The following is a 27,367-nucleotide window of genomic DNA, read 5'->3' as shown; positions in this document are numbered from 1 at the left end:
TTTCATGATATTATTCGTATGAGGGACCAGAATGTAGTAAATCAAAGTTCATCTACATATCAGACACTTTTATAGTTACAAGACATATTCAAGTATGCATACTGAGAGATTCATCAAGCCATCTGATATTAACACAATCCCTTACTTACTGAGAGTAAGTATAATCTGCTGAGTGCAAGCACACAGCAGATTGGCTATGTTTTGTGTTTAAAATTAACTTAGTATTACTGACCTTGTTACAAACATATCCTGATTACTAGTTTTGTGTACAATAAATATATAATTATTTATATAACACTGCAGAATTCTGTATAATTATAAATGCAATAATTTTATAATCTGTGCTTGAATCAAATAACTTATGCTAACTGACTTGTGCAAATTCTGCATAAAAATGGCTTCCTATGCATTTTTCAATGTTTACAATTTTTAAGGAGGAAAAAACCAATTTTAACTCTTCAGATATTACAGGTTCCATTAGCACTTACAGATTTCTTGTTACAGTGTGTCACTAATGCATGTCCAATAACAATGACATAATCTTATATCCAGTAATCATAATCCAATTCCAATGCAATTTTTGCTACTTTTATACCTCCCTTTTTATATTACTCATAATACTATCTCATTAAAAACTACCACTGAAAAATGCAATAAAATTCAACATCAAAATTAACTGATGTTCTTAAAGAATACAAGGTATATGACAAATTAAAATGTTAATATGTCATTTCTGAAACTATGGGCTGCAACGAGTCACTGCCTTTATCTCGAGAATTATTTAAAACGTAGTTTTACAATTGCATAAGTTTGACAAATCATTAAGTCAGTAAGATATAATATAGGTGTTTCCAGGAAATGCCATGCAGATAGAAAAATATTTTGCAAAAATTTCTGTCACTCTATAGAAAAACTGTATAGCTTACTGTAGATGCAGGGTGGGTGTACAGCTATTTAGGTTCCTGCAGTAACCTTACAACAAAAAGGGCTGTGTAAATTTATGTGTTTTTTTCATAGAGTTGCTACACTGCTATGTCTGAGAATCATTGTTTAACTTAAAGCATTATACATGAAAACTGAGATGAACTTCAAATCTGTAGTGTTAAAGAAAATGGAGATGGATTAGTGAGAGTTGCAACAGAAGCTGCTCCTTACACACACATATTTCGGTTATCTCGAATTGAAACTGGCCTAATACTGAATTCACCCAATGAGCAAAAATTTCTACTGGTAAAAGTTTTCTGGGGGGGGGGGGCAGATCCAAATACTTTTGCAAAGTCTCAAAGATGGTTTACACCAATAAACTGAAGACCTAATATTGTTTTAAGCTATTTAAAGGAGATAGATACTGTAAATAATAAAGATATGACACACAGGGGGAAAATAATCTTGGATGCATCATATCCTGTATAAGAAAAATAAGATCATAATGCAAACTGCCATTGTGACTATTAAAGTGAGACACTACCACCACCAATATCAGGGAGCTGGGATAGAGCAGTCAGTATAGCAAATGGCTGCGGGCTGGATGACCGAGGGGTCAGAGTTCGAGTCCTAGTAGGGTCAAGAATTTTCTCTCCTCAATGTCTTCCAGACTGGATCTGGGGTCCACCCAGCCTCCTATCTAATTGGTATCCAGGGCTCTTTCCCTGGGGGTAAAAGCGGCAGGGGCATGAAGCTGACCAACCACTCACCTCCAACTAGTGATGAGGTCAAGAAAATTTGGATCTATACATCCACTCCCCATACGTCTTCATGTCATAGTGCTTAGTTATTACACACAGGGTCAACTTTACCTTACCACCACTATACTATACTAATACTATTACTACTGCTGCTACTGCAACCACCACCCCAATCCTTCCATAACTACTACTACTACTACTACTACTACTACTACTACTACTACTACTACTACTACTACTACTACCACCACCACCACCACCACCACCATCAGTACCAATAATATTCCTTGCTCTATAAACTGTAAACTTGTGACATGTTACATCTGTGCCACAAGCATGCCTTTAAGAATATTCCTGCCAGCGAACAAACTATGAGCCATAACATTCCATCCCTCCCCCTTTTCATATTGAGCTTTGCTTCTTTAAGATGGGCCCTGAGGAACTCCAGCCAGTCACGACCTACCAGCCTGCACTCTCCTTTGATGACAGCCTTCCAAAACATGAGTCTAACTGCATGAAGGGAACAAGCGGCATTTTACAAATGTTATCAAAGAACTAAGAAAGCAAACTGGTCCACTTATGACGTGTCCTGTTTTACAGTTTGAAGTTCATATGTATGGGGTCTGAATTTGAAAGATATTATCTAAATCACAAAAGTAAAGAGACCCACAAAAGGTAACAATGTTTCGAAATTAGATAACTGTTATTTACAAACAGTCAGGACCCTTGGGAAATAAATTAAGGTATGCATATTCTTGAACTTTCTATGCACATAACAGCATCCCTACAAACACATCTCTGAAAGATTTCCATGGTTAATGATAGATGCATATAAAAAATTCCTTGTTTTCTGCATAATTTACTGACTATTGAAGAATATAGGCTTGCCCACTGCATAAAGGATATAACTTAAGCAAAATGAATTAAAAACCAAATCTCTCCTCTGCTGACTTATGCATAATATAAATAAAAGATATAATAATTTTTCATAAATTTCACTTGTGACCTAAACAACATATTCTCTCATAAATTTGCTACCAGGCACTCAAAGCCTTTACAGAGGCCTATAAATGAAAGGATGTATGATATTTAATTCCCACTTTACTTTTTATTCTGAGGACAGATTATTAATTTGAATATTAATGATGGATCTAAAATAATTCAAAACCAATCCCCTTGCACTACTACTGCATTCAAGGCAAGTAACCTGCCGACACAAGGGGAAAGAAATCCTGCCAGCTCCTTCTACTACTGATACTTATCTTTCTTTCTAGGATGAGTAACACAAGAGAAGACAGACGGAATAAAGGCACCACGATAGCGCACAATGATTAAAAAAATGAACAGTATTTTGAACTCTTTCACCAGGTGTCACTGTTTTGTAGAAATAACAATATGGAACCTGCCATCTGCAGTTTCTGCTCCTGGCTTGCTCATCGGTTTAACATATGTAGTACTACAGTACTCTCTTTCAGTACTAGCCATTTCTGCTTAAGGAAATGCAAACTTAATGATATGGTAAAGTGCATGTAACCAACTTTGTGTGCTCAGAATGCTGGGTAAATGTCAACTAGAATAATCCCCGTTTCAAATTTCTGCAACATAAAGTAAAAAGTAAAGTATAGGTACCCCTGTAACAGGCCGTGGAGGCCCATAGGGTTGTGAGATGTTGAGGTTCCAACATTTTATAGACAATCAGCTCACAGATGGTGGCAAGGCTGCCAGCCCTATGCGCCGGCCGCCCTTTGCCCACAAAAATATTCCAAGAATATTCCTGGTACTCATTTCTGTTAGAGCCTGAGTCGACACCAGGGCCATAGTGCGGCTGGAAGGATTAGGTCAATTGGAAAAAATCCAATTACCTCTTCGGAACTTGAACCAGCGACCTTCCGGCTTGCAGCATAGTGCCTCAATCAACTATGCTACCACATTCTTGGTAAAATTATACAGCTGAAAACACTGCTGCTACAGAAATCTAATCCCTTCCTCTGTACTGTAACAATACTGACTACTAACTTCCATTGTTACAATTTATCACATTAATTGAAAATAGCTTATTTCCAGGTACAGGGCTCTTTGTGAGGGAAAAGATCTGCAGACATTGTTGAAATTATTTCTACCCATTGTCAACCTCAGCAACAGTTTTTTTCAAATTTAACAACTTGCGACTGTCCATAAACTTCTTTAGAAACACGTCATCTGTGCCAGTATATGGTGTCCGCACAGAGATAAAATTATACTTGAAGGCAAATACATAACCCATGATTAATGAAGGAAAATATTTCTTAATACTGTTATAAATATATTATTAACCTGTTCAGTTATACACAGGGCGAAAAAATTGTTTGAAGAAAAATATTTAATTGCTCGAACTGAATAAATTAGGTGGTTCTGCTGGAGGTACAACTGTTACATCTTCTGTAGTTGTTCACTCACCTTTGCAGTGTCTGCAGAATTTTCATTCTTCAGAGCCTCGAGGGCTTTCAATTTTTCTATGTCATCATCTTCCACTCGCACTGCTTTTCCTTCCCCCTCTGGTTTTGTGGGATTGAAAAGGTCCAAAGAGAAACCCAAATCCACATCCTGTTTCCACAGGACCTCTATCAAATCCATGTCCTGTGAACAAGACAATAACATTACTGGTTTTCAAAAGCTGCTATGTGAAAGTTGGCTTGGTTAATAACACTGATATGAAACTGTGAATGTACTGGTTTCCATTGCTTCCTTAAAACCAGAATTTGCATACTTTTTATATTCTCCAAATTAACAAAAATATCTAAAACTGTCATATAACTGAACTATTGTCCCTTGCACATGAGGAAGGACAGGCTCACAGTTACAGGCTTATATCTGTATCTCTGCCGTACACCCTTCTTAATAACTCTTGAACCAACCAAAGTATCATATTGAAATGGGGGATGAACATTAGGTTAGGTTATATTAATGCCACTGGATATACCCGTAGCTTATCTTTGTGAATTTTCATTTTCTTCCATTAAATATACTATTATGACAGTCACAAAAACTTCTGAAGAAGAAACACTACAGCCAATGAATGAGGAGTCCTGATATTTGGTGTGGCATTACATCTTTGAAAAATACTTTTTGTTGAATGTAAAACATGACAACCATTTAAGAAGAATATTTATAATTAAAATTTTTTCTTTACTTAAATTCCATTTTGGTTGTAAAATATATTACCATTCAAACAACGAAATACTTAAATTTTCAAACTATCAATATTAACTATTTATATTATTTCCAACAAGTAACTTATCACATACAAATTCTTCGTTTTTTTTCTGTCTCAACACAACAACCATTACAATCTCATTCACATTTCACTATGTATGAGTTTATTGGTCTAATATCATGGTAAAACGAAGACTTTATATAGGATAACACAACAGGAAGCATTCCTTAAAAGTTAACTTATCACACCTATGTCACATTTTACTTGATTCCATATTACACTTACAGATTTTCTCCAAGAACAGAAATAAAACATATCAACATCCATGAAGCTCCAGATACAAACAAACAGAATACTTGCAAAGCTGTTCACTCCAAACAGAATCAGGAAGTATTTATCTCTGTATTTCATTAAACAGTAAAAAACGTTGCAAATAAGAACTATAAATTTTAATGTGATCTATACTGTAGGTCACACACAAAGTTTTCGTATGATGAGCCATTTAGTAAGGAAGGCGAAGTTGGATTTGTATTTCATAAAGGTAGTGTTTACATCTGACCAATGATAAATCAAAACATAATTTTCCTGGTAGTTTTTAGTGTGGAAGTTCAGTGCCCCCAATGCCAAAGTCTGATGATATGCAACTGTCTGTCATATGTTCATTTTATGAATTTTGGATGAAGCATGCATATAATGTAACTATATGCCAACTAAATTCTTTATACTCTATGTGCACTATCCAGTGAGTAAGTTTCTACCTGACTGGATTTTCAAAATTTCCCAAAATTAGTAACATATATGTATCAATGCAAACTGCACTAATGTTAAAAGTGCTGAAGATAGAGTAGGAGTGTGGGTGGAAAGAATCCTACTTAGTTCTTAGATAAACTAAAGAATTGAATAATCTGTCATTATGGATAAATAACTTCTCCTTGCCCCAACTCTTCCACTCCATTTCCAACTATTACAGAGGCCTACCTTGAACCGAGTTTCAGAAGATTTACTTAATTTTATATGAAAACAGGTAACCGAGAAACACAGTTGGAGACAATACTGTATTTTTCTGAATGTACATCCATATATTTATGTTTTTTATTGACCGTTGATTATACGATGACCAGAGATATCAAAGATGCAAAGTAGCACATAAGAAAAACACATGCATATACACCATGATTTAATATTTAATTATATCTTTTAAAAAGAGCACCTAGCAAACACTTCATCTGCTGACAAAGATACATATCATGTCAGTCTACATAACACTCATATCTACTGTACAACTGCAACTTTTTCTACTGGCTGCTATTTGCTGACCAAAGCGTTTTTTTTCCACTATGTTTTAGAAGTGTTATAAAACATGCAGCCGACTGACACCTCAAGTATCGTGTACACTGTTCATAAATCAGACAAATTATGTATAATTAGGCATAAGGAAGAGGAGAAAGCAACAGGGTGATAGGCAGGCACAAAGAAAGAGAGTTACACAGAAAGGCAGATAGTAAGACCATCTTATTGGACTTTCTTTCACTATCATGAGTCCAGGCAACCTGTTCCTCTTTTAACTGCCATCAGTCCAGTTATTCCTTACTATGATGGAAAACACTATTAGAAGAAAATTAAAATACACAGAACATTATCCTAAATGCTGACAAGATATCAAGAGAACGCTGGTAGAACCCCACAATTATTAACGCGCTTGAAGAGTCTTTAAAAATAGTCTAATCAAATTTTGCTCTATTTCTTGAACACAAGTTGTAGTACAGAATAAAATATTTATCCTACCAACCTCTATATAATTTACTGCCAACGCTTATTACATATGGCAAATGCTTAAAAATGTTAATACTTAACAAATTCACTTCGATTTCCCTTCTCTCTTTTCATCTCAAGTCCTTCACAATCAATCATTTTATCATTGACGGTATTATAGTCTTAATACGAAAAGTGTCGTGAAATAACCAAGCAAAAATAAATAAAAACACGCTCTGGAAAGACGGAATAGCGCAGTAGGTCATGCGACTCGCTATAGGCTACATGGACGACAGCTGGACATGCATTTTATGGAGGATATTTACTACAAGTGTCCAAAGTTCCGAGTCTCAGACAAGGAAATGTTATTTGTAGCCTAATCTATCAGTATATTTGCCTTCTAACAACATTTTAATTTCCCGGTCTACAAGACGCACAATGGTTCGGGAAAGATAAATTAAGAAAACGTTTTATAATACATTTTAAATTATTTTCATTTAGCAAATAAGGTTTAATATTTATTGATCAAATGTAACACAATTTATTTGTTTATAAAAAGTAAACAATTAGGTTTTACACAATGAAGAAAAAAAAATTAAAATATACGTAATCCGCAGTTCTAATATTTACGTCATTTTCTTTGCTACTTCGCGATGCATACGACGCACTGCAACTTTTTGGTGTCACTTTCAAGAGTAAGGCAGCATTTCTAACATGCTGAGAAATATCGCATATGACTTGGCATGAATCATATGCCACTTGAGATCGCCATCATCTATAACACTGTTTAATTTGCTTGCATGAATAATACTAACATGGAGGTCGGGCGGACTTACTGAGGATACGGCGGCAACAGAGTCGCTTAACAAAGGATCCTGAAATTCTGGCAAAGTAATAAAAGGTAGAACTATCCCTGTGCGTAACTAATTAAGCACTAAGCCATAAAGTCGTATGATGGAGTCGATGTATAAATCCACATTTTCTTGACCTCACCAATAGTTGAAGGCGAGTTCCTGAAATTTGGTGCGTTAACAAAATACCGTATTTACGCATGTATAGGCCGCAGCACAATTTTCAGACAGAAATTATAGAAAAAATAATTTTCTTGGAATATTATTTCAGGAGTAGAACACCCTGTATTACTAATTATGATTATAAATTTTTTAAATGAAGTGTGATTTCGAATATTTCGAATATAAGCCGCACCCCAGTTTTCCTCTTGAATTTTTGGCAAAAAGTGTGCGGCCTATACATGCGTAAATACGGTACCCAAATATTCGTAACTTTCATTCATGAAATTTCTATAGAATGCAAAACAACAAAATTAAGTATACACAAGTAGCTCTGAGTATGGTGACGATAATCAACCAACCGCTTGGCAAAGGTATACTGGGAAATTTTCAAAATGCATATTATGGAAATTATACACAGAAATGAAAGAAGAAATTATAATTATTAATTATTACTTCATAGTTACTGTTCAGTCCCCTCGCCATATACTGAGCACATGACAGAATTCATACGTCATAAATTCTAAGAACTTCTAAATCTGCTATGCCGATGCAATCCGGTAATCTTCTATTCCTGAAACTGCGACATATCCAACTTCCTTCCCAACGAGGGTCATAAGCTGGGAAGCGTTCCTTTAAAATCGCATCTTTTAAACAAAATTGTATGAACATTAATACGAGTATATAATTCTTGCAAAGCTCTCTTTCTTTTTGAAGTGTCTGAAAGAACGTAGGCATCATAAATTATGTTTAAAAGATGCGATTTTAAAGGAACGCTTCCCAGCTTATGACCCTCGTTGGGAAGGAAGTTGGATATGTCGCCTGAACATACGTTAAATCTGCACAATACAGTATTACGGTTAAGTACCATCGCTCTTTTTAATCATTACCAAACGAGAAAATGTTTCATACATAATTTGCTGATACGTTAATTGTCTATGCCTACACAATCTTTAATACTTCCAATTTCCGTGGTATTTTAGTTACAATCATCAAACCGAAAGCTAATACAGACTTAACACGACTAGCGTGTTGTTATTTAACTGCCAAAACAAAGAACCTTCGATTTTCGAAAATGTATTCTAGAAAACCGAGTTTAACGGCCGTTGGGAACCGCTGTGCTGACCATGCGACACCCTCTATCCGCTAAAGTTGGCACTAACTTCGCCGACAAGCGGCGGTCGCTCGGTCGGTATAGTTCGCTTGCGGACTAAAACCACGGAGTTGTTGAACTACCACACAAAATTTCACAATCATATGCTAATTTTCTACCTCACAAATTCACACTTTATGCTGGTATTACTGACAGCAGGAATATGACTAGGATGTAGAGCATGAATTCATGACAAGTCTTTTGAAGGGAATGTGCTTAGGTCGTAGGATAATATCTAAATGGATTAAATCCGTAGGGTTTCAGGATGTGGCCTGGATTCATCTGCCTCCAGTCAAGGTCCAGTTGCGGGCTCCTCTAGACACGGCAACGAACCTTCACATTCCACAAAATGCGGATACTAATTTATCGGCAAAGCAACCATCAGTTACTGAAGACAGCATCTCTCCAAGGAGTTAATTCTGTCATTTGGTTGAGAAGTTAATAGGGGAGACAAATACAAGGTCACTATTTTATTTATTTATGGTTTATTTAATGACACCATAATCAACGAATATTGAAAGAAAAAGGCATGTCTGGAATTAGTCGTAGCCTAATCGTAAGTACCATTCCTGCATTTGACTACAGGACTGACGAAAGTCACGAGAAAATCTGTCAGGATAATCGGTATCTTGTGCCAAGATTTCAACCCGGGGCCTCTCGAATACGAAGCAACAGCGACAATCATTCAGTCGTGTCAGTCGATCGCAAGGACAACATACGATATATATATATTTTCTTATAAAATAAGGAAAGAAGACGGAAACGCTACGCATGCCAGCGATCCTTAGGGGCACTGTGAGAATGAATGTCCGCCAGAGGACATATGTTGGCGGCGGCTACGGGTGTGGCCACACAAAGGTCTCGATGAAAGACAGGGCCACCCTATGACTGTCGCTGTCCCGCCCGATCTATCTTGATACGGTGGTCATACAACACTCGCTTGTCACCTATCATAGTACGCCGACCCGACAGATTATGTCATGACAACTGGAAACTAGTAAGGTAACTACAGCGGTGACGCGTTCTTACAGCACGTGTATAAACGCAAGGAACGAACTTCTCTGTGCAAGGAAATCCTAGCAGACTTCATAGACATTTTTACAACATAATTTCATACAAGCTTTCCAAGTCGTTTATTTAACAAGGCTGTAAAAGAACTCGGACTATATAGCGTCGAATGGTTGCGATGGCGGTGATTCGGAAAGGCCGCGAAAGGACGCGGTTATGGTGTAATTTACAGTAGTATTCCGGCAATCGCTTGGATAGGCTAAGGAGAAGAGAAAAAAGTGGATCTGTCAGAAAAGTCCGTGTCCAGGACGAGATTCCAACCGGGACCTCTCGAATACATGTCGGAGGAGTTTCCGCCGGAGCCAACTTGCTCGATGTGACTGCAGGACAATAAGGGGTTTTCATTTCAATTTGCTGCATACCGGCAACCTTATTTTCTGTTGGTCTGCATGTAATCATTCTTCTTTTGTTGGAAATAATAATTCCGTTTATTGAGGGAAAGAAACCCGATTTTTTATGGATTATTAAGATAATATGCATACTGTATTTGATTCTGTAATTCAAATATCAAAATCCGCCCTTAAAGAAGACCTACCATCCCTCGATAAGCTATGTCTTATTAAAAATCACACAGCCTGTAAATGTTACAAATAAAAGTCCAATTTCCTTGGATTGATAAATATAGAATTTTTTAAACATATCAGAAAATACTTCTTGGATTTCAGATTCTCACAGCGGTTGTTATTAGTTCTATATTGTGACGTATTTGCTACATGCAAGAACGGTTGAGCCACAGAAATAGCCGTTTCTAAGTAATACACGCACGCAACAATGGAACAACGGGGTTATGCAATCCTTTCCTAGGCAACGACTCGGTAAACACATTTCCGCGCAGGCGCAATGACGTCACATTACGAGACTTGTGTATTTTGTGTGGTCCGCGCTACGCAACAGCAGAACTGTGTTTTCTGCGTTGTCCGTGCCGCGGCTGAATAACACGAGTCCGCTTGCAGCTAAGAAGAGTTTTAGTTGACTTCTGAGGTTCGACGGTGATTGAACAAGAAATGGCAAGAAGACTTCATAGTGAAGACTGAGAATCCTAGTGCGTGTGCAACGGTGGACTGGAACGTGTGAAGAATAGCTTCAGCGTCATAACTGAGTGCGATTAAGAGAACTTGTAACCGATGTGCTAACAAACCCACTCATCCGAACTAGAATTCGTTATTTTCGTCATGCGTACTCACATACACTAACAATATTCTGGGATATAACGCCGTGTAGCCCGTTGAAAGTCAACCAACGTTTCGAAGGAACGTATCGATTTAATCTTCATGGTCGAAGAAAATGTGAAGCAAGAAACAAGCGCGTGAAACAGGTACAAAGTTCCTCCGAAACGTTGGTTGACTTCTAACGGACTACACGGTGTTATATCCAAGATCATAAATATCTTCAGAAAATACCTTTCATACTGAGTTCAGTAGCTTGAGAAACACATGCGCCATCGAGGTATATGGAACCCATTCCGAACAGCGTTCTGTACGGGGCATGATGCTTATCTCACACGCGGCTATTATAACGCCAACTTAGCCTTCAGTGTGGCGTATCCCGTTTTCAGAAACAAGGCTATGGTCTCAAGCCATAGCGGTAAAACTGTTATGTAGGTACAATAATTCCAAAAGAACCGAATCATGGCGGTAAGTACAGCATCTGGTGCGGGCGGAAATGCCAGTACCATAATTCAAGTTAGGTTACTTCTGAGATGTTCTGAATATTGGAAGGCATTAAACCCCACGGTATAGATGAGTCACCTGCAAACCCTACCCTCGCGCTCTCGTGTTTGGATACTAAACAGTACGTCTTCAGCATTCCGAAGTTTACCATTGTTTAATTTCATTCAACGCTCATTTTGGTATTTATATACAGAGACAGAACTTACAGCGCTGCGGATCTAATGGAATGAACCTAATAACTAAATGATAAAAGGTAAGGTAAAGTAAAACTACGGAGAAGTTCATGGAGGTAGGCCTAGGCCCACTGGGTCTGTAGTGTCAAGAAAAAAAAAAGGTAAAACTATTCCTGTAACAGGCCGTGCAGGGCCATAGCGTTGTGAGACGTTGAGGCTCAAACATTGTCTAGGCAATCGGCTCACAGATGACGCTGAGGTTGTCAGCCCTATGCGTCGGCCGCCCTTTACCACGCAAGAAAAATTCCTGGTACTCATTTCTGTCAGAGGCTGAGTCGACCCCAGGGCCACAGTGAGTGAGACTGGAAGGATTAGGTGAATTGAAAAATTCCAATGATCTTATCGGGAATCGAACTCGCGACCTTCCGGCTTGTAGCACAGTGCCCCAACCAACGACGCTACCAACTACTAAATGGTAAGTTTTACTGTATATATCTAAACACTCTTCTCACATTGTCCACGCTGACAGGAGATAAAAAGTTATAGTACGTAAGATAAATGAGGAAACAGCTCATTTTAATGCCAGGAGACATGTTAGTAATCTATTTCTTTTTCTGAAGAGGATGAACGAAGCTGAAATCTGGGATTTTTTTTTCTTGGCACTACAGCCCCAGTGGGCCTAGGCCTATCTAAAATGAACTTCTTCGTTCACTTCGGTTTTTCTAGATCTTACACGTTCGGTAGGACTCCTTGGGCGGGTGATCAGCTCGTCGAAAGGCCTCTACCTGTACACAAACACAGAAAAACGCACACACACAAACTAAACATCCATGCCCTGAGTGGGATTCGAACCCACGATCCCGGTTTCCAAGCGAGCGAAGACAGTACATGCCTCGGACCGCTCGGCTACCGTGACCGGTCTGAAATCTAGGATTACTCGTACAAAAATACAAGTTATAGTTCATGTTTTATTTTTCGCCGAAAGATGACTCATATTTCACGAGCACAACGCGTGGCACTTCAAACCAATTCCACTTCAGTGTCTTTCCATACTTATTCCTGGCTATCTTACTGACGCTTTCAGGGGTTTCCCCAGTCTCTTCAGGAGGATGCTAATCAATACATTAGAGCAGCAGACGACCATCTCGTTTCCCACCCTTCTCAACTAAAAAAAAAAAAATAGAAAAAGAAACATATCTCCTGACAAGTTTTCCTTCATCACTAAACGTACAAAATAGGTTGTTCCTTTTTTCCGCCCTCTTTTAAGAAGCTGTACATATTATCATCTAGAATAATGTTACATAAGCGATCTACATTATTACATAACCTGGGTATCTATGTCGTCGCACTGCTTAACCTGAGCCTTCTAGTAATTACTGCATACGGTTAGCATAACCGTTTACTATCGGGACTGTAACAGATTGCGAGCAAGTCACTGACGTGAGAATCGGTCCAAGTCAGACGGAAAACGGCTCGATGGAACTCTCGTCATAACAGAATGGAAGTAATCGATTTCACCAATGCTACTGTATTCTCCCGTTGCCAATCAACACTGTTCCAGTTGCCTAGACTCTGACCCAACTCATGGATTTATTTTGCATGAATAGACGAAAACTGCGTAACTATAAGGATAGAAGCCTGTACCGATATGGCTGGGACGAAAACCAAAGTCTTCAACAATGAACGTGATTGCACATAAGGCACACACGTCTTAGGGGCGAAATTTTATGAATGGGGGGCATAACGCTTAGGGTAAAAAATGGTTCATGAATGCCGAAGCGTTTTCAGTCCAATAAAACGTTGCGACTACGTATAAACGTAACTCTGTAGAATCACTGCGTCACGTAGAGTCGATCTAAGGAAGAGTATGAACTTAATAGAAACAAGAGAGCGCTTCTGAGCAATACTTTAGAATACAGATGCAGGAATTAGGTTAACCGTCAACACAACAAAGTATACTCGCTTTTAATGTTTTACAATTCGACTTTACTATTCCTGCTTCATGTTTGGTCGTATATATGTTCATCGTCAGGCAGTTATACGAGGAACAGGTATAGTTATTGAACTACCGATACTGGTCCATTGTGCGTCCCCCTTTAATTTCTACTGTCTCCATACCCTACCGGTACTGGTGCTTACTATCAGTCCCTTTCTGCCAGTGAGGTTCCAACCTCTTACTAGCAGTGGTATCTAATAGTTAGTCCCTGTCTGTCAGCGAGGTCGTCCCTCCTCTGGCAGGGGTTCCTAGTCCCTTTCTGCCAGCAAGGTTTCTACCCTCTACTTGGCAGTGGTATCTAATACTTTCGTCCCTTTCTGTCAGAGAGGTCCCCCCTCCTCTGGCAGTGGTACCTGATACTTCCCCCATCTACCGGAGGAATTGGAAACTACTTGGGCGGGAAACTTGGCCTAATTTTGCTCAGAGGTCTCCTAGAGACATGAGGTTCTTTTACGTGCCGTAAATCTACAACACGGGGCCCACGGCTTAAAGTCCCTCCCGGAGGACTTGTTCCCTGAATTTTTCCGCCCTTAAAAATTCGACGACCTCCGCCGGGTATTTGAACCCGCGTACTACGGGTCATGAGGTGGGAACGTTACCACTAGACTACGGAGGCCGCTTAAAGTAGAAGATACAATATATGACAAAAGATACAATATAAAAATATATACCACATATCAAGATTTATAAAGTGGTGAATATATTATGCAAATATTTAAAATATTTTTAATACGTAAAAAAAATATATATTTAAATAAACGTAATTTAGTATGGGAGGTTAAGAAATATGTATGCCAACTTAATACTAAGGTTCCAATGTTACAATGTAGAAATTAAATATGTTATGTCGTTTGTAGGTCTTTGTTGTAGAAGCTTTCTACGTAGTAAAGCCCGGTCGTGGAGTCCAGAAACAAGTTTCTGTGATGTACGGGTTGTTAATATGTGGTATATTAGGTGTGAAATTTCTCGATATGTATCGTTATATGATCATTACAATATGACGTATGCGTTTTGTGTGGGCGTTTATACGATCGTGGTCCGATACGTATAAAGAAAGTGCTCTGAAAGCAGTAACATGTGTAATAAGTTTACAATGTCTTTTCCTTTCTTGGCACTCTCTCCAGCAGACGTGCTTCTTAAATTATAATACAAATTAAAAAAAAAAAACTTTCGACTCAGCCACCGAACATTGCGGTCGAAAGCGTTAGCACTCCCGCGTATATCTGGGACGTCTTGGGTTCAAATCCCGGCTCGAAAACAAGCAACCGTGATCTTATTTTCGTAGTTTTCCTCAGTCTAAGCAAATGCCGTGATAATACCTCAACTGAGACCACGATGACTTCTGTCGGAGTCTTGCCGATTCATTATTCACCGACCAATATAACTTTCGACGCTATAAAATGTGGGTGACTGAAAACCTCATTAAATAAACCACAAGTAAATATGCCCACTGTCACGATGTATGCCTACGGCGTCATTTGAAAATAAACTTGAAATTACAAGATATCTACACGTATATTTTTAAGCCTTATGAAATACAACGAGTAAATCAGCTTTGTTTCAGAGAAACAAAAAAAGAGAAAAAGAAAGAAAATGACACACGTCGACATAATTTGGAATAGGTTTAAATACGACAATGAGAGCAGTTAAGTTACTTCCACTACTTACTTACTTACTTACTTACTCATGGAGCTGAGCCCTTCTGGAGGAGCCGCCAATTCTGCAGTTACTCAAGAATTTCCCAGCATTTTATGGAACCCGAAGGTTCATTACCGTGTTCACAAGAGCCCTCCACTGCTCCGTATCCTGAGCCAGATCTATCCAATCCATACCATCCCATCCTATCTCTCTAAGATCCATTCTAATATTGTCCACCCACCTATGCCTTGGTCTTCCTTGTGGTCTCTTTCCTTATGGCTTTACCACCAATATCCTATACGCATTCCTCGTCTCTCCCATTCGTGCTACATGACCTTCCCACCTCATCCTCCTTGACTTGATCATTCTAATTATACTTGGAGAAGAGTACAAGTTGTGAAGCTCCTCATTATACTTCCACTACTACGAGAATATATATACAAATGTGTATCTTATTTGTACAATATGCTGAAATACCAAGTTATTTACACGCCATTCAAGTTTGTCTTTCCTAGTGTAAAATAACAACCAACTAATCCCCTGACGTCTCCAATGTTACCATCTTCAGGTCATCATTTCATAACTGATGCTTTTAAACAGACTTTGAAATACTGATAATATAAATGTACAATATGTAGTGATTAGGGGCCAAATACAACATGGACCCTACATATTTATACACTTAACTGATTTTCGTATTCCATATATACACAGTGACTTACATCATCATCATCATCATCAGTATGTTGAGTATGCCAAGGACCCTGAGAGCTATACCAGCGGTAGCGTAGCTACTGGCAGGGCCTCCCTTGCTGGACAGGTCAAAGGGTAGGCATCAGACGAAGAGAGACACCAAAAACTGATGTCGGAAGCAGCGTCATCAGCAGCGACTTGAAGCACAGAGCAAATGATGCTCGAGATGGTTCAAGTTCGTATAGCAACAGGCGTGACCAGAGTGGTTTGAACGGCTGTTGTACTGCGATGTGGAAAGCAAATGGAAAAACTACCACATTCTCACTTTTCCTGGATAGTCTCTTTCCAAAAACAGAAGATCGCATTAAGTGGAGAAACTGTTTTGGATGAGACTGTGGACCTGTCGTCTGACAGATTACTGATGATGATGATGATGATACACACAGTGACTTACATTGTACAAGAAAAAAAACCGTAAGAGTTGCACATATTTTGAGTCACTTAAAATTTAATTAAGCGGCAGTCTTACTGCACAGATTCCCACGATGATGTTGGTAGTACTAATGGTAAGAATAAAAAACTACATAAAATGTGGTGCGGTCTCTAGTGGCATAAAGTTTATACAAACTTTCATTAAAATTCAATGGGCTCAAAATTTATTACGTTGGACATGATTGTACCATATATTTCCTTCTGCAACAAGCAAAGGAGACTAAAAATATCGGTCAGTATAACAGCCATTACCTGAAGACGACAGTAAAACCACCTCCCGAAACAGGTTACTTCAGACAATCGGTAACGTCCAACGTAAGTGAAGCGGAACACTAATTTCGGTCCTCGGCATCGAATTAATGTTAAGCTGGATTACAGGTTACTGCACTTGAAGTTACGCAACAAATGTTTCTCCATATTGGTCCAACTAAGAGCATACGTGAAATACAGAACGCTTAGCATTCCCACAATTTCGCTTGTGTGTCTCCTAAGACAATACACGTCATTTATGGCAGAAAATACGTCATGAACCATGGTTAAATGCTTAAAGAATGCAAATAAAGACCAAGCACCTCTTTGAACAGCAATGCATTTGTACACGTCCATTTCCTGATATGTTAAGTCGAGTCATGAAAAGCTTCTTAATTACCGGTTAGAGGGTAATTACTGGGAGATGGTACACTGTTTTTATCTTTGAATTAACTAGAAAGGTCTATAGTATATTCATGGATATATGTACATATTCCTAATGCAATAAAACCACTCGTCTGCTCGTCCGTGACGAGTAATAAAGAAAATGACCAAGAAAAAGGCCGCGTGGAGAAATATCTGCATTTATTCCTTAACATTCTTTCCATTCTTTCTCCAAAGGTTTCGGACAGTAAACGATACCTTCTACATATAGTGTCTAACGTAAGGGACAGTGTTTTATGTCTTCTTGTGTTGCGTGTCGGTCAGTACGTTTTAGCTAAGCACTTACGGCAGCTTGAGTACGTGCAGTATGTCTTGTGGAGAAATGTCTTGCGCGTAGAATTTTTGTGTGACTGATGTACTGACCCCTGCAAATATTATTTGTTATTGCGTTGTGACATTCTCAGTAGGCCGATTCCCTATCCAGAGTCCTACCAAATGCCCATAAGATTAAGAGCTTGAAAAGCGAGTCCTGAGCTCGGAACAAACCATGTTATCTGAAGATGAATACATGAAGCTGAGACCGATTATCCCTTTCTGTGTGCACTTACAGTTACAATACTTTTAAGAGAATATGTTCTGTGCCACAAATGTACGAAAACAGACATTCTCACAGCGGTTGTTATGATAAATTCTATCTTCTGGGATATTACGCCGTGTAGTCCGTTGAAAGTCAACCGACGTTTCTGAGAAACATGTAGCAAGGAGAGCGTGCTACCTGCTTCACGCTGGTTTCTTGCTTGGCTTATTTTTCGACCCTGACGATGAAGGCGACATACCTCCGCAACGTACGTTGACTATCAACGCACTACATAGCGTTATATTCCAAAAGAGAGAACTATTCAGATATTCACAAGAATGTCCTCAACGGAGCAGACTCGATTTCTGTCACTAAGGCACTCTCGGAATAGTTCCAAGTCCTACTCCTCGATCTTTGCCACATGCTGAGCAAACGTTCACTTCTCGAGCTGGTCTTGAACTTCAACGATACCGTCGTGCTTTTCTTGGGGGGGAGGGGGTTAGTTAACGATGCTGCCAGCAGAATACAGATTACGAACTATCGGACGATACAGTGATCGATGAATGAGGACTGGGAAGTGGTCGTGACCTAAACGAGGTACTGTCCAGTTACCTAGTGGGACTAGTAAAAATCACGAAAACCAAGATACCGGGTCTCTCGACCAAGAATCGAACCGGGAACATTTCGAATATAAGGCTACAGCATTACCTCTAGACCAGCGTTTTCTAATGAGGGTGTGCTAAATATTCTGGGGGGAAATTAGAAAATGATGTTGCATTCGTAACCTCGTCACCGATAGTCAAAAATCAACATTGTCGGATATAAATCATCGATGTTGGAAACCTGACTTTCCGAAGAGAAAAGATGGCAACATAAAGACTTGGCGGTGTAAGCCTGTTAAGGCTAGATCATAGCACATGTCACTTCTGAAAGGTAAATAGTGCCAATTCTTTGTGCAGTTACTGTAGTAGAAACAACGAGGCAAGTCTGTTTTATTTTTTATGTATTGTCAATGTTGTTTTATGTTAGCAGGCGTTTTATGTAACATCTCTACATGTTATTAGTTTTATGGTTACCCAAAAGTTTCCCTACTATCAATTTAAATAAAATTAACACTTTCCCATAATTGTATTAGGTTCATTTGCCAGTTAAGAACATAAAAATAATAATATCCTATAAGAGTATTTCGTTGTTCTTTCCCTCTGCTTGTGACGATAAAAGTAAGTAAAGCTATCCTTGTGATGGGCCGTGAAGGCCCATAGGGTTGTGAGACGTTGTAGGTCCCACATTATCTAGACAATCGGCTCGAAGATAGCGGTAAGGTTGTCAGCCTTACGCGCCGGCCGCGCTTTAGCCCCCCAGGAAAATTAAAGTTCCTGGTACTAATTTCTGTTAGAGGCTGAGTCGACCTCAGGGCCATAGTGCGGCTGGTAGGATTAGGTCAATTGAAAAAAAAATCCAATGACCTCATCGGGACTTGAACCCGCGACCTTCCGGCTTATAGCATAGTGCCTAAACCAACTACGCTACCGCGTGCCCCCGCTTGTGATGATAGACTTTTTTGAATGACAAACCTCAAATGAAACTCCTACAAACAGTTAATGGTGAAGCATTTGTGACATATTTGACAAATATCTTTGAAAAGCTGAATATGTTAAATAAGCAACTGCAAGGAGCGGGTAAGACCCTTGTTGATGCAAAGGCTAAGACATCTGGTTTCACTGCATTTCTGCATTTATGTCGAATGAATATTTTAGACAAAAAAATTGACGAATTTTATTGGCTCTAAGTGTGAGGTAACTGATGCTGCTCTACTGCTATTAGGAATCACCAGATAAAATGGCCTGTGATTTAAATGACAGATTTTGTTATTTAAAAGAAACTGATTTTCTGTCTTGGATAACTCAGCTACTGCTAGTGGACTTAACTGTTGTGGCCATGCAGTATCAAGAACTATCAGAAATGCAAAATGATGCGTCTATTAGAACTTTATTCAACATAAAAGGAACAATGGCATGGTTTTGTGACAAGACAGAAACGAAATACCCAAAATTCAACAAGTTTTGCAAGAAAATTACTGTTGCCCTTCCCGCTGTCATATTATTTGAATGTGGCTTTACTGTTGTAAATGACTTGTTACTGAAAAAAATTGTATGGATATCACAAACCGCGGGGATTTTAGACTGAAATTGACTAAACGAGTACCTCAAAATCTCTCTGCATGAGGCATCAAGCTAAAGGATCACATTAACTTGGATTTATTTTCCTGAGTTGAGTTCGATGTATGTTTCATAATATACGAAGAGTAATATAAAATTTATACGTATTCACTGAAGAAAGTCAAATTAAAAACCGTTCCACCTATCCTCCTCCTTATTTCAAATACCTATTTATATTATAGTTCTGAGAACTTGGTTCACTATTATGCTAGGGGGAGCATCAAAATCTTTGAGACGTTGTGGGGCCCTTTTGTTCACCCTCAAATAGGCCCTATTATATGAATTCCTTGACGCGTGCTAAACAAGGTTAATAACACATCAACATTTTACTACAGAAAGGAAAGAAGGCGTTCTGGGCAGAACGCTCAATGTTTAGGAATATACCTACGTAGAGTATACACTCCACCATCACGCAAAATTTCATGTTTTTGACTCCAATGATACTGCATTAGTTACCGCTAGAATGATGCATGAAAATGATCACACGGGCGCCATGTTGTTTTACGATATATATCAAAAGTCAATTACAGGATCTCACAGAAAGTGTCACTAGCATCGCTTTCGTTTCACGAGATCGTGCGACGGCCATATTGTTATTACTAACAGTATGTTTTTTAAAGTAATTAAACTGAAGTTTATTTTCTAACAGAATACCAAATTTCGCAAAAATCTGTAAACTGGTTCAAAAGTTGGAGCGAAACACATAAATATCCATATCATAGTAGTAACCTCCATATGCCTATTTTTCCGTTAAAAATGAAGAGGCTAAACAGTTAACGTTATTCTTTTTTAAAGTTACCATACCGTACAATTAACCAGGCCCATTACATGCGTTGGCACTATGTAATCAACCTAATACGGCGTATACTACTCGTAAATAGTTCTGTGTATGTGTCCAAGCAAACTGAATATAGGATATTACATTCTACACAGTTAACATGGGCGACAGAGTCCACAAATACGTACCTTTTATAAAAACAAAACAGTTCGTTAATCAAATTAATTAACAAAACAATAACAAATCTATAGGAAATGGCGCAGCTTTCGGAAATACACAATTGTCACAGACTAACTCGATTACTTCTCTTGACGTAGACCGAACCGCCGACTTTCCATCCCATGTTTCTAACGATGACGTAGGACACAGAGATACAAATAATATTAGCGAGTGTGAATTTCGCAACACCTTGATCAACATTATCTTATCTGGCGAGACATTTCAACGGTGAATTTGTCAACCGTGCAAAACATCACCTTCACGAAATTCAAGCTCTCGTTCCAGAAATTACCGCGCCTCAATGGATACCTCGTAGGAATCCACGATTTGCTCGCTCGTCGATCAAGGGCCTGCAAGCGCAACTCAGCATCGGCGGCATTTTTGTTTCCATCAGCATTTTGCAGCTTTATACATAGAGCTACAGAGGAAAATTGTTAAAGTGTTTTTCCTTTGTCCTTCAAGAAAAATGCCGGGATAATATCTCGACTACGACACAGTCGTTTCCTTCCAAACCCATCAGAACTGATTCGACGCTAGGCTAGTTGCCGACAGAATCGTGAAATAAACCGCAAAAGACGTAAATTACTAAGAAACAGGACGGCAGAAGAGATACATGATTACAGCCGGTATAGTTCTGTATGAATATACAAATTTATAAAACAACTATGGCCGGTCACGGTAGCCGAGCGGTCTAAGGCATGCACTGTCTTCGCTCGCTCGGAAGCCGAGATCGTGGGTTCGAATCCCACTCAGGGAATGGATGTTTGTGTGCGTTCTTCTGTGTTTGTCTACAGGTAGAGGCCTTACGACGAGCTGATCACTCGCCCAAGGAGTCCTACCGTATGTGTAAGATCTAGTAAACCGAAGTCAAACGGAGAGTTTCAAGGAGGTAGGCCTAGGCCCAAATGAGGGCTGTAGCGCCAAAGGAAAAAAAATAACTATGAATCCTTTGACGATTAAGTACATTAGCTTGCGGCAATCCATGCCAGTCACATACATTCACCATAAACAGGTTCTGGATTAAATCTACAGCCTACAGCAAATTCTTTTGCATTTAGTGTCATAATTATGGACGCCATCAGTAAGTCATTACTGTCATTCTGTGAAGATCAGAATTATTTTTAAACATGCGGAACATTTACCAAATATGAACAAAATTTGTAGAACTAAAAAAAGGCTGTTACTGGGTAAACGTTATCAAATACTGACACAGACTTAAGCGACATACTGAAACAATTCAAACTCGCCTGATTTACTCGTATGCAAACTAAAGACAAACCCCGTGGCCTGTAGTCCGCAAGCGAACTATATCGACCGAGCGACCTCCGCTTGTCGGTGAAGTTAGTGCCAACTTTTGTGGATAGAGGGTGTCACGTGGTCAGCGGAACGGATCCCCACGGCCGTTAATCTTGGTTTCCTATGCAGATTTACTCATATGATGCATCACATATACATTCTTACCCTCATTTCCCACACTGACACATCGACACTTAAATAATAACAAAACAGTTCCCTTAAAGTGATAGAAAATGCCATATACCCAATGAATGCATTCGGGCTGTAAGATACAAACTAATTAAAATCTACAGACACGATAAGAATGCGAAACTAACGCACCAAGAAACTCACACTCCACGCTGTACTCTCAAATACACACCACAAACAGTGGTTGTGAATATGAACTGCAAGTTACAGCCATAACTCATCAAGCAATAAACATTACGTAATACACAGAACAGAAATTACTTCAACAAATATGGGATGAAAAACAAGATGTCATAACACCACGTATCAAGGAAGAGTTATTAACTGCCAAATAATTTTATCAGGGGCTCAATCCCAAAATTCGAGTTATGGCGTCTACGATCTTAATCCACGTTGTTCTCTGTTATCCTGCGATGGGCTGTACTACGAGGAACCTTGTTATGGGCCCATTCCAACCCGAAGGATCCGTACCATGCGGCTGTAAAAACTATTCGTCTATGCATTAATTCAGTATAGAACGGCCAAGAGTCTAATCCGTCAAAGTTGAAAGATAATATCGTTGGCAACAAGATTAACGTTATATTGTATTGTGCATGATAACTTTAAATTTAGACACTGGGCTTCTGGATGTTACCATTTAGTCTTGTTAAGCGGCTGTTAAAAACTTCGGACGTACATGTCTGTGTCTTCAGGGTATAACGACATGAAAAGCTGTGAAAACTTCAAATCTCAACAATTTTGAAATCCACACATAGTTTACAGAAGCTCTGATCTACTAAATGCTGAGCTCCTCACAACCAGCAAGATATAATGCAACGGATCCCAGACTTCCGCTCATGACGTCTCATTTTGCTTCTCACTAAACTCTCATGCACTTCAAACTGAAGTAAATATAACCCTTTACACTTTCTTTTTTAAATTCGCTTAGTGGGGGGTGGAGTCCAACTGGGTCCACTCGGCACGGCGGCCACTGATTGGCCTATTGTAGCCTGCTCCGGATGATTATGATGGAGAATTTGGTGGAATGAAGATTGGCAGGGGAAACCGAAGTACTCGGAGAAAACCGGCCCCAGCGCCACTTTGTCCACCACAAATCCCACTTGACCAGACCCGGAATCGCACCCGGGCCGCCGCGGTGGAAAGCCAGCGACTAACCGCTTGAGCTATGGCGCGACCACACCCTTTACACTTTCATTTATATTGTGATGTATAGACAACGATTCGGTAAACACAATCCCGCGCAAGCGTACACGCGCAACAATAAGACGTCCAATGCTAGGCAAGGGACCAATGAACACGCCTCCTTAACAGTAAAGGCCGTGATTTCTGCGTGGTCCGTGCAAAGTAGTCATAAAGAAGTGTTCGGCAGCATAGAGTGAAGAGCAGAGTAGAGCTTCTAGGCGCCGGCATTCCAGGATGTGAGCTTGGGAGCAGAAGAACTAAACTGAGCAGTCTTCGGAATTATCGGCTGCAGAACAATGGCAAGAAAGGAATCAGGCGGTGCAAAGAAGACTTCATGTGTGATTTGAAGTGACAGTGCGACTGTTATAAATCTGTTGCCAGGATACGGCTAGTGAAGACTGAGAACCCTAGCGCGTGTAACGGTGAAGTGTGTAGATCAGTGTCAGCGTTATATTGTCTGTAGTCCAGAGTTGTGTGAATACTGTGTCAATAAATCTAATCATCCAATCCAGAACCCGTCTTATAAACAAACCCCTACATATTATTTACGATCAACTAAATCTTAATCTGCTTGACGGTAATCTTTATAAGACGAAAATAACGCCGACAAATGTTGAAATTGAATCCTTCTACGTCTTAACAACTGGATAAACAGTTCTGATGGGTGCTTTCGAAGAGATAATTAAATAGGCCTACAGCTGAAACGGATTCCTTCGGCTGCATTTAACACTAAAATCTGATATTTTCTAATGGGCTTACGATACCCCTAGAAAACTCCCACGCCACAAACATAATCATAATCAAATTAACCGGTTTGTATACAAGCGTAGGAAATACGTGGAAGGCTACAGAAAACTAATGACATGGACTGAGCCCGGTACAAAACGCATATACCATGTACTGTCTATAGATGTACCTTCCGCTGCTCTTCGCACTGTTGTATTCGGGCTCATTTATCTTCCTGCAGGGATAACCGAAATTCTGAAACACCACCGGAAAGCCCTGATATCGAGACATGCAAGTGAAACTGAAATGTTCGCATATTTCAGCGTGCTTAACCGACAATGTGGCTTCCTTCAAAGCCGGAAAGGCGAATTCGGAAAGATTATATGAGTAGTTGTTTTAATGAGAGGATTAGGGACAGAGTTAGTCCTTCTTGCCTGACTTCTAAAATTACTGGTTGAGGTTTACATAGGATTATGGAAAGAACCCATGTTAAATCTCTGCCAGGATTAGCCGGTCTGAACTTCTTATCGCTTGTGGTAGTCGATTCGACTTGTAATGTGAAAAGCATTATTCTATGAATTTCACGCAAGATATTTCAACAGTATTCACTATGAACGAAAGTTATGTACATTTATCTATTAATGTGTATTTTCTATTACGTGTATAAATTCAAGGTGATAATGTGGTGATAGTGGCTGTCCGGCAGTTCGTATATTACAGATCCAAAATCAATGAAAGGACTGTGAATAAATGCAGTACTATTATTGCTATAAAACGAAAGCTACCATAAAAAAAAACAGTTTGGTTCCTACCAACCCAGTGTAGCCTAAACCATACCTCATCCAAAGATAAAATCGTATCGCCATGCAAAAATTCTGCAAAATGAAAATTATCGTAATTCTGAATTTCTCGTCATTTCACATTAAGCAGTGTACAAATCAGCACATAACGTATATAAACCAACATTATCCACGCCAAAGAGATCGTACGTGACATAAAATACATAGCTTATTAACATATACATATTTACAGTAATGCAGTGGACCATTGTGGACATCGGAAATGTATAAACTCTGCGACTGCAAGATATCCGTCCCTATTTTCATATTGCTTGCATTTCAAGGTGGAAGGGGGAAACCCCTCTGAAGAAACTTCCTCACAGCGTTTTCTGTTTACTGGTTCTGTTATTTAACAGTTGATTGTGTCCGGCAAAATCACGACAGTGGTGATACGGTAACTGGACCATCATCAGCCAACATAGACGTTAAACTGGGTTCCGACATTAACACCGCAATCGAAAGTTGTATTTATCTACAGTTTATTTAGAGACGCTATCAGTAATTCAGACTTACAGCGTCTAAGGGTAACATGATTAATGAATGATGAATTGCAAAGGATGAGGAAGGAAGCGGTAGTGGCTACTGTCGCGTACGAAGTACCTTTTTGATTTTGATACTTTTGTTCCCCTTCTTGCTCCCACTTTGGAGCACAGGGCTGATTTCTCAGTTTCACTATCATTTTACATGTGGTAGGATTCCTTGGACTAGTGATCAGCTCGTCGCAAGGCCTCTACGTCAACAAGGGACAACACAAACACAGAATAAATGCATATACACACACTAAACACCCATGCCTTGTGTGGGATTCGAACCCACGATCCCGGCTTCCGAGCGACCGAAGACAGTACATGCCTTAGACCGCTCGGCTACCGTGACCGGCGTTTCTAATACTAAGACAATACAATTCACTTTACACTGAACTACAATTCCCAATCGCTCATTACAGGCATCCTTGGTTTCACACAAAGCATTAAATATTATCACTTTTTGTATTTGTTCTATTACTTTTATTAACTTATTTTTATTGATAATTCCTGTATTTTGGTTGGAATCGGGGACATCATTACGTTGTGTTTTAAACAAAAGAACAATTAATAATCTCTTTATTTTAACCTCTTCCGTAGGCCTACAGATTAAGGCATCACCTATATAACCAAACGTTGACAAAAAAGAGAGGGGGAGGGTAAACTTCACAATAAAAATACTATGAATACATTTAATACATGGCAGACATCCGCGTGTTGTCTGAGGCGTGAAAAATGTATACAGCTATTCTTCTATTCGTTTCAACCAACAAGTTTTCAGTCTGCATCAAGGTTCCGTCCACCCGTCCGAGTGCCCGCCATTGTGTTCCACGGCCGTTCCTCAAGGCATTGTGCGGCCATTCGGCACACAAGAGCCGCCTTGTATTATCAGAGACACACAACATGCCTAGCAATCAAATACAGTTTTGCGTCGACGACTTTCAAAATATAACTCATAATTGCCGATATAAGGCCAGTGGAAATGGGTTCCAACTAAAGCAACTAGAAATAACTTAATTTGGATAGAATGTGCTTACAGCTGCATTCCACACGGTGAATAAACTCTAACACATATCGCCAGGATAACAAAATGTACACAGACTTCATGGTGGAATAACTGTGATGCATTCGCTCCATTTTTGGGAGGGAATTGTGAGACTCTCGCTGGATATGGTAAAGTTTAGTTAACTCTGAATAAACACTATACTGGATACGAAATGCGTGTTTCGTGTTTCGCGGCAAATTTCGCTAGAAAACATTTTTAGCTCCCCAGAGCCGCTTTCGACGACTGCAGAAGTGAAAATTCTTGGCCCTACCGGGACTCGAACTGCGACCCCTCGATCGACCAGCCTGTGGCCAGTCGCTATACCGACTACCTTATCCCGGCTCCTTCAGCATCCTCCATTATTATTATTATTATTATTATTAGTAGTGTTATCGTTATATCCTCAACGTTCGCCGTTTTTACACCGGTCTTCCAAAGATACAGTGGCATCACTGTTTTATTTACAACATTAAAAACCGATAATCTAGTAGAACAGATATTTGCATAAAAAATGGTAAAGCTGTCCCTGTAACAGGCCGTGAGGGCCCATAGGGGTGTGAGAGGAGGAAGCTGCCACATCTTCTTGACAGGTGGATCATAGATGGTGGTAAGGTTGT

The 27,367-nt window shown here is 39.4% G+C and overlaps 1 protein-coding gene across 3 annotated transcripts in view; it reads right to left on the bottom strand.

The window, feature by feature from the left end:
- The window catches only part of LOC111861951 (segmentation protein cap'n'collar), a 279,153-nt gene that overhangs the window by 120,478 nt on the left and 131,308 nt on the right, over positions 1-27,367 (bottom strand). For all 3 annotated transcript variants that reach the window (XM_023846943.2, XM_023846942.2, XM_023846944.2), the window contains one exon: positions 4,122-4,301. In XM_023846943.2, the coding sequence (XP_023702711.1) occupies positions 4,122-4,301 (180 nt within the window). The remainder of the gene's footprint in view (positions 1-4,121; positions 4,302-27,367) is intronic.

This window comes from Cryptotermes secundus, unplaced genomic scaffold (assembly GCF_002891405.2).
Source record: "Cryptotermes secundus unplaced genomic scaffold, Csec_1.0 scaffold181, whole genome shotgun sequence".
Classification (NCBI taxonomy): Eukaryota; Metazoa; Arthropoda; class Insecta; order Blattodea; family Kalotermitidae; genus Cryptotermes; species Cryptotermes secundus.
The sequence above is the reverse complement of the archived record's forward strand: the minus strand, read 5'-3'. Positions and strand labels throughout refer to the sequence as shown.